We start from the raw sequence: 13283 nt of genomic DNA on the forward strand, positions 1-13283 counted from the left end.
TACCAGATGCCTTCTGAGCTTAAATTTTTCGGTATACAGCTTCTTTTTGTAGGTGCTGTTCCCAACTTTTCCAACCGTGATTACCGTAGAACAGAGGCCATAAAATGCCAGTCCTCTAGCATTCAGTTTTCTTATAAACTAAATTTCAGTCAACTTTTCGCTCCAGCCATTCCCATTTCCATACGTTTTTTTAAACATTTATGCTCGAGACACCATGTTTTGAAAGTATGTTTCTTTCCATTGCCATCAGTTTCAATTACATGAAGATTCATTGGATGAATTAAAACCTTTGACCAATGAGAATACTCTTTACAAGAGTGTTAAGTAATATATGGAACGAATAACTTACATTGGTTGTTGCGGAATGGGAGCAGAGAGACAGTTTTTGAAAGTCAGGAGAAAAGCAGAATTCTTCTTAAAATGGAAAAAAATCATGTCTGCTAAAAGGTTGAATTAAAATCAGTCACTAGAAACAGGTAGTCTGTTCAAATCTGGTCATGGACGGGACATATAAATAGATGCCAAATCTATTTCTTTCTCTAATCTGCAAATGAAATGAAAAAATAACCAATATGTCAACATTTAAAGGGGCACTAACGTCCAATAACAGACCTTCTAAAGATGGATAGGTCATCAAACTGATATGTGTATTGATAATGTACCATATAGATGGCTGTGTATTGTGAATTATATCAATATGTGGCACAGGTTTATCATTGCACCCCTACTATGTACCCTTTGATATTTCTTTCTTTTAACCATTTGATCCTGAAAAAAGATATCTCATGTTTCTTGCAAGGTACTGAAAAAGTAGGCGGGAATCACACAATTGCTAGGATGTTTTTGAAAAGTCTACAGTATTTTCACATATGTGATGAGACAACTAGGACTTACGTTTTGTTTCTGCATGTCCTGTTATGGCAAATGTATTTGCTTGTAAGGATGCCTGTACTTTGGGGTTGTTAAAATGGATAACTTGACCATCTTCTTTGATCATATTAACCTAGTATGAAAAGTAAGTAGATCAGACACGTACAAATGTAATTTTAACACAACATTTTAAAACAATAAAAACTATACAGTATTATAAAGAATTTGCACAAACGAAGTTCTTCTACTTTTGTTACTATAGACAAATGAATAGCCAATTTATCGTTGCCCATTATGCCAAAGCGTAGCGATACGACTGAAAAATTGTTAAAGCTATATAAAAAAAATCCCAAACCAACCCGATCACAAGAAAAGATCTCAATTTAGGCCGAGTACAAAAAATTTCCTTTATGGCTGACCAATGGATCAATATGCATGTGTGATTTACATTTTTAATGTTTTAATGTAGCTTTAACAATTTTCCAGTCATATCGCTACGATGTCTGCAGTGTGGCAGTTTAAAAGTGATGTCTAGCACTGGGGCATCATGCTACAGACATGTAGCATGATGTCCCACCTAGTCACATAGTCACATTATCCTGACACCAGGCTGACCAGTCCTAACACTAACCTCTTAATGCTGAGTGCTTAGCAAGGCAGCTGTTAGTAACATTTTTATAAGTCTTTAGTATGACTTGGCTGGGATTCGAACCCATGACCTCCCGCATCCGGGGCGGACACTCTAACCACTAGAGCAGTAGATAAATATGCTACACCCTTTTAGGTGACAATTCAGTCAGAACTCACTGATAGTTTTTCACAAATTCCTAAGTTCTCAATCATATGAGCATTGTATGCACACACTTTGTCTGCCCAAGATATATCAATTGAGATCATGGACAAAAAGATGATGATTCACCAACTAATTATTTCTGATAAAACATTACCTCGTACACAGGACCACATGGAGTAATTTGCACAATCTTTTCCCCTATTTGGTTTTAAAAGTATTACACTTGGTTATGCGAGAATCCCACAATCTTGTTAGTAGGTGGCATATCTGGGTATTCTTTTTAAAATCTATGCAATGCAGAGGCATACCATTATAAACTAAACTACCTTGATTGACTGCCAAAGAAACCTATTGAACAGTCACAGTCGTGAACAAATATATTAAAAGGTATTGTGATTGGCCCAATATTTCTTAAATATACCATGACAACACAAGTTATTTCTTAAATACACCATGAAAACACAAGTTATTTCCTAAATATACCATGACAACACAAGTTATTTCCTAAATATACCATGAGGACACAAGTTATTTCCTAAATATACCATGACGACACAAGTTATTTCTTAAATATACCATGACAACACAAGTTATTTCCTAAATATACCATGACGACACAAGTTATTTCTTAAATATACCATGACGACACAAGTTATTTTATAAATATACCATGACAACACAAGTTATTTCCTAAATATACCATAACACAAGTTATTTCCTAAATATACCATGACAACACAAGTTATTTCCTAAATATACCATGACGACACAAGTTATTTCCTAAATATACCATGACAACACAAGTTATTTCCTAAATATACCATGACAACACAAGTTATTTCCTAAATATACCTTGACAAGTTAGCCTCAGGGAAAATATAAGTGGCCAAATAAACTAAGCATATCACTTGCAACTATCCGGATAAAACACATTTTTAAAGCCTTATTATTTTCATTTTTAAAGCCTATTATTTGCATTTTTACAGCCTTATTATTTGCATTTTTAAAGCCTTTTTATTTTCATTTTTAAAGCCTTATTATTTGCATCCAAGTAAAAAATCAATTTTAAATATGCTAAAGGAGATACCTCTTCAATTCCAGGGATATTATTTACAGACAATTTCTTCAAGGAAGACTGCAGCTTTTTATCGTCTGTGGTGGCTGTCCTATGTACAACCTTCTTCTTTCTTCTGGCTGTACCCTGTGGAAAAATGGATACATACAGAAATGGTACATATAGATGATAGAAAATGTATGCCATGCAACATCGTATAACTGATTTAATATACATTTTCTTGTAAGTACTTTAAGCAATGTCTGTCAGTATTTTTTTAGAAGGCAGGCAGTATTTTCATTCAGTGTTTCTAACATCTTAACAAAGCAAACATCACATGTGAAACAGGGCAGAAACAGTAGACACTATCAATACACTATAATTACCATTATGTAGTAGACACTATCAATACACTACAATTACCATTATGTAGTAGACACTATCAATACACTACAATTACCATTATGTAGCAGACACTATCAATACACTACAATTACCATTATGTAGCAGACACTATCAATACACTACAATTACCATTATGTAGCAGACACTATCAATACACTACAATTACCATTATGTAGCAGACACTATCAATACACTACAATTACCATTATGTAGCAGACACTATCAATACACTACAATTACCATTATGTAGCAGACACTATCAATACACTACAATTACCATTATGTAGCAGACACTATCAATACACTACAATTACCATTATGTAGCAGACACTATCAATACACTACAATTACCATTATGTAGCAGACACTATCAATACACTACAATTACCATTATGTAGCAGACACTATCAATACACTACAATTACCATTATGTAGCAGACACTATCAATACACTATAATTACCATTATGTAGTATTGCACGAGATACTGACTATTCAATATTCTATAAATAGCTCCTAGTTTGTAAAGACGCTGATATTCAGGCAATTTTGCGTTTCTAGGCAAAATCTGCAGAATTTGTCCACTGAATTAAACATCATGTTTCCATTATTGTGATAAAAACCACACAAAATATACCTCCCCACACCCAAATTCTTTCCGTTATTTACCTGTTACTTTATCTAGAAAATCTATTTTCTAAGCTTCACACATCTCTGTAACATTTTAAATAAAGCCAATTCTCTATACACGGTTAAGGAAGACTTGATACAAAACCTTATGATAGACATTGTTATCCACTCAGAAAATAATAACTTCATCTAAATAGGTGAAGGCAGTCTTATTATTTCATAAAATCTAGTATCAGCTTTGTCAACATTCACTAGAATGGATTGTTTCTAAATACCTTTTGTAATTTTGGAATCTGGGAACATATTTTTCATTGCTTCCATTAACTTGTCAGCTGTGCTCAATGACAAATTCATATTTACGATCAACTCACATAGAATCGCCTCAGCATGTGCTAATTGCTTTTGAAATATGTGTTGATCATGGAGTTTCTTTCCCTTCATCATTGACAAAACATTTCTATTTCCCTTCACTAATGATTCCAATTTTGCAAGATTTTCCAATTAACAGTCATTCCTTCCAAAATGTGCACAGGAAAAGTCTAAGTTACAAACAGTGCAGAGCACAAGCTGTTCTCCTTTAGATGATGGTTTAAGGCATGGCCACAGGGTATTATAGACTGGTTTAAGGCATGGCCACAGAGTATTATAGACTGGTTAAAGGCATGGGAACAGAGTATTATAGACTGGTTTAAGGCATGGCCACAGAGTATTATAAACTGATTTAAGGAATGGCCACCGAGTTTTATAAACTGGTTTAAGGCATGGTCACAAGAGTATTATAGACTGGTTTAAGGTATGGCAACAGAGTATTATAAACTGGTAGAAAATGCTTTCTATGTTTAGAGTTTCCATTTTCATCATCAGTTTCATGCTGAAACTTTCTTGTCAGTGGCATTTTCTTTGTTTAAACAACCAGATGTTGAGAATGTTAAAATCAGTGATGTAGCACAGAGTGCAGACATGGACCAAAGAGATGATACAACAAATTGGAATAAAAACCACTTAAAAATTAATTAAAAAATGTAATAAATGCAACCTCAAATCGTAGTTTCAGATCAATGACCATACCGATGGGCTTTATTCCATACAGATACGGTAAAATACGGACAGGCAAACAGGTCTGCTACATCATGTATATTTTTAAAAAATAAACAACGCACTTGTATTTTCTGTTACTGTATAAATTGCGCTTAAGTATGTTTATAAGCCGACCACCCAAACTGAATACAAAAATATTATAAAGGGCATGACCTGCACTTGAGCCAACCCACACAGCAATGACATCACAAGATGCATGCATTAGGTTCTAAATGTGTTTATTTTGGCAAACCATATTATAAAATAAAATATTATCATCATGCCTAATGAAAATGAAGGACAATCATTAATTTTATGTGTGAAATATTTTTGATTTGCAAAACATATAAATGAGCACAACTTTCTATGTTGGATGATAAACTTCTGAAAAGATTTGTTTTCTGTATAACCTTTGTTTGCTGCCTGAGACAGAAACAATACCAGTTCATAAAATGTGATTCAGTTTGCAAAAATATGACTGTGGACATAGTTACACACAAAACCACATATGGCTTTGATTAGAAACCATGACCCTGCTTTATTGCACTAAACAACACTTCCAGAATCGGTATGGATTATTAAATTCATTTGCACTGCGCAACAAAACAAACCCATCACCCTAAGGCATGCAAATAACACAAACCATTACGGACCATCATACTCCAGAGTAACCATCATACATTCATAGTCTCAAAACCAAAATATTTCTGTTACAAATACCTTCAGAATCATAATTCTTACATCTTTTAAATTTATTTTCATATCTTATTAAAATCAAAATAAACCTATCATGTGTTTGTAAGGCACCATCAAGTTTTAATGATCACTAAATAGCCGAGGGTTAAATACTTGATCGAGAGATTAACCGAGACACTGAAACATGAATTTTTGGAACAATCTGACATTAAAATGTTAATTTTTAAACAATACAATGACTTGGTCTTGGATCTAATAGAAGCAAAAGGCTATCATTCATCCATATTCTAGACATTTATTTTTAAACATATTTTCCAATTTCTTGTTATCATTCTTTGTCAAATTATTCAAGGGATATGCTTTGCCAACTTCAATGCCACAAAAGCAGTTGTGGTTCTATTGGTTTAATGCCATTCTCAGCACATATGGAGGAGGAAGAACCTGAGAAAATAACAGGAAAAACAACACGTCAAAGGGAAGCTACAAGCTTTCTCAAATAACCACATTGACCGAGACAAAGATTTCTAAGGACAGAGGTGAGATGGCAATGACTGGCGAGGGTGAGCACCTTTGACCACTTTGCCACCTGTGGTCTCAAACACATGTCAATAACCATCAACAGTGTATACATGCAGCTAGTCATTATCCAAGTTTATCTCAGGTTTCAGGGAATGAATAAATCAAACTTCTACATTTAAACACGCTGGATAGATTTACAAAGGTTTCCTGACTCATTATCAAAATTATCAACCAATCAACGTACCATTGCAAATTTTATAAATATTTACGATAACCAATTCATTATTGTGACGATCATATTCAGGAAGAAACTGGCGGATGTAGACAATGTCTGGTGTCATGTCAAATTTAGTCTCGCCGATTGGTTAATCCAATAGTGTGATTGACAAGTGGCAACAGGTGCCATGCTACTCCAAACAAGTATAAATACAGGACCTGAACTTCAACATGATCAACATCAAGAGAGACAATCAAATCAATATAAGAGAAACAGTAAAGTACTGTTGTACTAATGTAAACAAATAAAAACATCACATAAAATATGACTATCAGTGCATTATCTAAAATGGCAATGTAGTTTTATGATAAAAAGCACAAAGTCTCAATAGACGATATCAAACTCATGTTTGTGGAAGAAATAGTTTTTCCACAACATGCCAAGTCAAAAATCAGAAAGTGCATCATATATCAAAATAAGTATGAGGCTTTATTTTAATTTTTATTTGTTTAGACAATTCACAATTTAGCTTGTTTAAAGACAAAATTTCCCAAATTCAAGGTCCCTCAGTTGTAATTTAAAATTCTATGAAAATCTTTGGATTCCTAATTGTCAGATAGTTCAAAATGACTCAAACTATGGAATTCATTCCTTAATCCTCAGAAAAATACAGCCATGAAAATATTTTCATGAAATCATCAAACGGTAATTCCAAGTTTCATCACAGGATTGGAATGAGCTGTCAAAAAATTAAACTGTAATTGAAAATATTCAAGAGAGAGCAATAATAATGAGGTCACTAATTACTGGCTTCATTAGTAGAAAGCTGGATGAAGAAGTAAAATGTTCAACATAAAACCTAACTGTTCCATGGATACAATGATGTCAACTCCAGCTTTTGGATTGAAAAATGACTAAATATGTAGAGCAAAACATTTGCATACACACCCCTACTGAAAATCTAACATGGGACAATTGCATTAATGTACTTGTTTCCCAACCCAACAGTGTTTCAGTTTATATAATGTAGGCACATTTGATAAACAAGGGTAATATGACTGTTTTGAATTTCTGTTAGTGATCTAGGTTAAAAGCCTTCTATACTGCCATGACTTTGTTCTCACATTACAAGAACTCACTTAACAAAGTTAGAAAGATATGCCATTCAAAAAGAAGTCATGTGGGATAGTAGACCTCAACCAACAAAACCCCCCAGTATAATACTACTTAGCACGTCAATAAGATTGACAAACTCTTTGGATGTGATGAGTACAAATACAGAGGTAAAAGCAAACACGATTACTTTACAATCACTGCATGGCGAACTTACTGACCAGGTACAACATAACTGGTATACAGACAGCCACACCAAGTTGTTTGTGAATTGCCTTAAGTTATGCAGTTAGTTCTTCCTTGGTTCTTAATTCTTCTGTCTTCTATTTGCCTTCCTTTGATTATTATTATTATTTTGTAGTGAAAGTGTCCAGCTACTGTTCACAACATTGCTTTTGAATCTCTTGATTTTTTTAAAATCGAGATCTTATATTTTGTCCTCTTATTTGAAGATCATAAATTGTGGTCTTTAGCTGTTTTTTTAAATATAAAATATGGGCTGTAGAACTTTTTTGTCAATACCAGTTAAATGTAAAATACAAACACTACTTCTTGTTTTCTTACAAAGTGGTCCAAAAACACACAAGTGAGGTTATGGGTTACAATGAGCAAGTGATACCTATCTGCTAGAAATGTAAGTGTAAATTCAGTGTTTTCTTTTATTGTTGTGTGTTTTTAACTAGAACCTGCTGAGATCTGGAATTTACTTGACCATACCTAAGAGGATTACTTTGGGGGGGGGGGGGGGGGCTTTAAAAAAAAAAAAAAAAACATACACAAAGGTAGTTACCTGAAATGTTTATTGGATATTATGTATACTTTGAGTAAAAGACTTGTTTTGGTGCCCTTTTATGGAAAGTCTGAAATTTTGGCACCCATGGCATCCACCCGACACTTGACCTGATCTGGCCCTGCTTCATGCACCAGCTCTCAGTAATAACATACTATTTCTTCTGATTTCCAATCACAGGATTAAAGAACGGTGATTTAAACTAGAGATTTGTATTACAAATAAGACACCATGCCATTCCTTTTATTTGAAATAAATTTATCTTGTGATATCTGGTCAGAAAGAACAATCTAGCCCCATAAATTAAATGACCAGTCCCTTACAGTACATGTTAAGTTAAAATTGAACAAGTATGTATATTCAGCCTTGTGACTAGGTCAATATGTGGTTCATGAATTACAATTTGCTCTTGTTTTTGTTGGGGATTTTTAAAACAAAAGTGGCTGTCAACTGGAATTTAATTGTTCAAACCTTAGAGAAATAATTATCATGTTTAAACAGCAAGTTAAATTAAAGAGAAAATACAGTGTGCCACTCATCAAGTCAGGGCCAAGTTTGTTCAGGTTACTTTGAATAAAGTGAAAGTGTAAACATACTGTAAAAGAAGTACAGAATAAACAAAACTTTTACTCTTTTTTTTTTATCTCCCAATATGATAGAAATTAAGATCACTTGATTCTTGAAATGTTATCTGATTGTAAATAACACATGATGTCTCAGTCTTACAGTGGGTGGTTCTTCATTCATTTTTATATGATTTAAGGTCTTGAGAGAATCATTCACTATCCATTTGGTGAAGCAGTGTGACCAACCATATCAGACATTTCTCAACCTACCAGTACATTTTCATAAACATCACCAATTTGAATTTGATGAATAATCCAAATTCAGTGTTGTCAGCTTTGACACTGGAGCTGATAGCTGTACACTGACACTGGAGCTGATAGCTGTACACTGAAGCCTTCAGTAGTAATTCTACCCATCCAAACGTACATGCTGAACAAATCTGCAGCCTCTATTTTGGAGAAGACTCCAACCTAGGTACTTTAAAAAAGATTATGACCAGATCTTAAATAGAAACCATATGAGGTGACGTAATGGTCTTTTACCTTAATGCCTGTCATTTCTAATGGGAGGTTTTCCCTGAATGTGATACAATGAAAATCAGCTCAAAATTGAATCCTGATTACATTAGGCATCCAAAACATACTCCCATGTGGATGGTGTGCAGGCATCTAAACATGAACATGATTGAAGATATTAATCAGGTATAGACATCCACTAGCGGTTGCAAGAGAATGGGCAGAGGTGTCCAGAAGAGCTTACATGAGGTACAATTAGAATGGCCCAAACTTCAGAACTGGAAAGAAAAACCCTGGCTTCAAAAAGTGAACTTGAAGTTGAATATAATGACATCCAAAATTAATCAAAGTATGGGGTTCATTCCTATATCCTCAGAAAATTACAGCCAATAAAATCTTTTCAAGAAATCATCAAATGGTAATTCCAAGTTTCATCACGGGATTGGAATGAGCCATCCAAGAGCTGCATAGTTGCCAACCCTCCAGGTTGCAATTAGTGAAAATAGTGGTACTATTTTGGTATTTTTATGTTCAAACCTAGTGAATTTTGACATGAATTCATGAAGTAATCTTCGAGACTGGGAATATATGCTGGAACAAATGTTTAGCATGGTCTCCAGCTGATAATAGTAGATCATGTTCAACAAGAAAACTCACAAATGCTTCAGCACTGGTAGTTTGCAGGTCTTCCGTTGATGGCTTAAAATATTCCAGAGCTTAAATCTGCTTGAATTCTTAATTTTCCCAACCGCTATGTGCTTTTTGCTACCAATGTGCTTCCTCACATCATCTCTGCCACCATGCCCAGTGCTAAAATATTTAGGCACACTGCATGCAAAAATCATGATGTATATTGGTGTTTGATGGCTGAATGCACGGCTAAGTTTTGGTAGATCCCAAAACTAAACTTCACTTTTTGTTGCAATACATTTCTTTTTCTTGTTGGAGTGGATATTTTCAAGAAGTGATGCAGAATGGTAATTCAAATTAGTGTTTGTGGCGCATGCATGGAGCAAAATTCCGGTTAGGCCCCAGTTTCTCTCAAAAGCATTTGTAAAACTACTCTAATACATATAGATTAAAATATGCCAAAATGCTTGCTACTGGGCCAACTGTACCAATCAGCTATAGTTCACTAACATCACAACCAGCAGTACTGGACTGTTTCAGCAGCTGCCTATATCATGACTAGCACTTAACAGGAAATTGGTTATTTTTTTTTAAAGATTTAAATTAATTGAGAATTGGGGAATTCGTGATTTTTTCCAGCGTAAAACCGTGAATCGCTGAAAAAGTCATGAAATTCACGCCAAAATTGTGAGGGTTGGCAGATATGGAGATGACATATTCTTCAAGAAGATTCAAGACTGAACAATTGTGTATACAAATTATTGACAAGTCATAGTGACTAATTAGTAGGGTTTAAGAAATCTATCTTTATAGTTGTCTATTTTTCACAGGTAAATTTTTTTAAAGCTTTCAAATCTTGAGAGAACTCGTTCAATGTCAAGTTAGTGAAGCAGTGTGACCAACTGTAGCTGACATTTCTCCACCTCAAAATTTACATTTGTTTTCATCTAAATCGCAAATTCATTCAAATTTGATAAATTATTCATATTCAGCATTGTCTGCATTGAGATTGAAGCCATTATCTGATTTACTGAAGCCTTCATAGTCGTAATTCTAACCATCCAACTTTTTTCACTGAACATAATCCATGGCTTTAAAAAGATTAGGAACAGATCTTAAATAGAAACCATATGATGTGATGAAAAAATAATTTACCTCAATGCCTGCAGTGTCTAATGGAAGTGGTTTCCCCCAAGGTACTAACCAGCTCAAAATGGATGCCATTCAGACATCCTAACATGCTTCTATGTGGAAGATGCAGAGCACCTGTACAAGTATGTGAATCAAGTACAGGCATCCACTAATACTTCCAACAGAATGGGCAGAGGTATCCAAAAGTGCTTATACAAAGTAAAGGTTAAGCACATATTTTCCCAATTACACTGGCCCCAACCTCAGATCTGGAAGTAAAAACCCTAGTTACACAAGATAACTTGGACTCAAGATCAGGTCATCCAAAATAAATCCAAATATGGGGTTCATTCCTATCTCTTCAGAAAATTACAGCCATGACAATATTTTCATGAAATCATCAAATGGTAATTCCAAGTTTCATCACTGGACTGGAATGAGCCGTCAAAGAGATGGCATCTTCTTTAAGAATATCCATGACTGAACAATTATGAGGGCACAAATAATTGACAAGTCAGAGACTTAATCAGAATAGATCAAGAAATCTGATCTTTAAAGTTGTATCTTTTTTTTCATGGAAGATTTTTTTTACATGCTTTAAAATTTTCAAAGAACTTGTTCACGGACCTGCCAACCCTGATGAGTTCGTCTCACTAAGGCAGTAGATTTTTCCCCAAAAGTTTGACCAGTTTTCAGTAAGATTTAACAAAGCATCATAAACTGTTATTGTCAAGCTGGAAAACATAATAAAAAGTTTGATATTCGAAACACGCTGCGATGACAAACATTATGTTCATTTGAAAAGTTTGTAAAGTATGCATAAACTTTATTTACCACTAGTACAGCTGCACAAACTTTAGTTCCAAACCCTATGCAGCTAAATGGCTTGTTGCTGTCTTTCAACTTGACATTTCAATCATATCTCCTGCCAAAGTCATACTCAAATTGGCATATGATGTCCAATACACATAAATTGTGCCCCTTCCTGCTTTATATTCACAAGAATCTGAATATTTCTTTTTATTCTTCTGTGTTGATTATTAACACTTTTCAAGAGGCTTATTTTCTTTTTTGCCTTAAAGCTTGCTGAAAGCCATTTTAAAGAAATGCTATAATCAGCAGGTTGATCATGCAGACGCTTTATAAACAAATAGGTAAATTTTAAAGTATCTGAGGAACTGCTGTAAAGTTAGTCTGGTTCCCTGACCAATTACACTAATTCTAATACAAAACCTGGATCCATATACAATACGGATGAACAAATTTTTCTGGATATTTTGGCAATGATCATTTTTTAAGTAGTTTTTGCTTTTATGTCGCAAGTCCGTATTTTACGGGTAATTTTTGTTAAACTTATGGCAAAATTGTAATGGGTTGCAGGTCTGCATTCATCATCAGGTGTGACCAAATGTAGCCTACATTTCTCAACCTTGTAGATGTACTAGTTCATTTTTATCTATATTACCAATTCACTAGAAATTTGACAAATTATCCAAATTCACTGTTGTCTGCATCAAGATCTGATTCATTATCTAATTATCTGATTTACGGAAGTCTTCATAGTTGTAATTCTAACCATTCAAACTTGTGTGCTGAACAAAATCCATGGCCACCATTTTGGAGAGAGATTCGGACAAAGGTACTTAAAAAAAAGAATATTACCAAGTCTTAAACAGAACCATATGATGTGACAGTTGTCATTTACCTTCATGCACGAAGTGTCAAATGGGAAGGTTTTCCCTGAAGGTGGCACTAACCTGCTCAAAATGGATGCTGTTTAGATGACACATGCTCCCATGTGGATGGTGCAGAGGTGCACAACACACGTGCATGTGTGTGTGTGTATATATATATATATATATCTGTGTGTGTGTATCAGGTGCTGGCATCCACTAGTATTTCCATGAGAACAGGTAGGTGTCCAAAAGTGCTTACCCGAGGAAAAGTGTTCAGCAGTTCAGCACAAATTTGTACAATTTCAATGGTCCCAGCTTCAGACTAGAAGGAAAATCCCTAGCTACAAAAAGAGAACCTGAACTCCAAGCTCAGGTCATCCAAAATAAATCGAAGTATGGAGTTCATTCCTATATCCTCAGGTCATCCAAAATAAATCGAATAATGGAGTTCATTCCTATATCCTCAGGCCATCCAACAATGGAGTTCATTCCTATATCCTCAGGTCATCCAAAATAAATCCAACTATGGAGTTCATTCCTATATCCTCAGAAAATTACAGCCATGACTTTCTTTTCATGAAAGCATCAAATGGTAATTCCA

General features: G+C 34.5%; 1 protein-coding gene across 3 annotated transcripts in view; it reads right to left on the reverse strand.

Annotated features, from left to right (window-relative positions):
* LOC149806448 (transcription factor BTF3 homolog 4-like) overlaps positions 1–13283 on the reverse strand; it is a 38135-nt gene that overhangs the window by 11701 nt on the left and 13151 nt on the right. For all 3 annotated transcript variants that reach the window (XM_089953474.1, XM_089953458.1, XM_089953465.1), the window contains exons 3-4: positions 2751–2864; positions 895–1003 (exon numbers count right to left, since the gene is read on the reverse strand). In XM_089953474.1, coding sequence (XP_089809600.1) covers positions 895–1003; positions 2751–2864 — 223 coding nt within the window. The remainder of the gene's footprint in view (positions 1–894; positions 1004–2750; positions 2865–13283) is intronic.

This window comes from Sinohyriopsis cumingii, chromosome 1 (genome assembly GCF_028554795.1).
Source record: "Sinohyriopsis cumingii isolate HCF-2022 chromosome 1, ASM2855479v2, whole genome shotgun sequence".
Classification (NCBI taxonomy): domain Eukaryota; kingdom Metazoa; phylum Mollusca; class Bivalvia; order Unionida; family Unionidae; genus Sinohyriopsis; species Sinohyriopsis cumingii.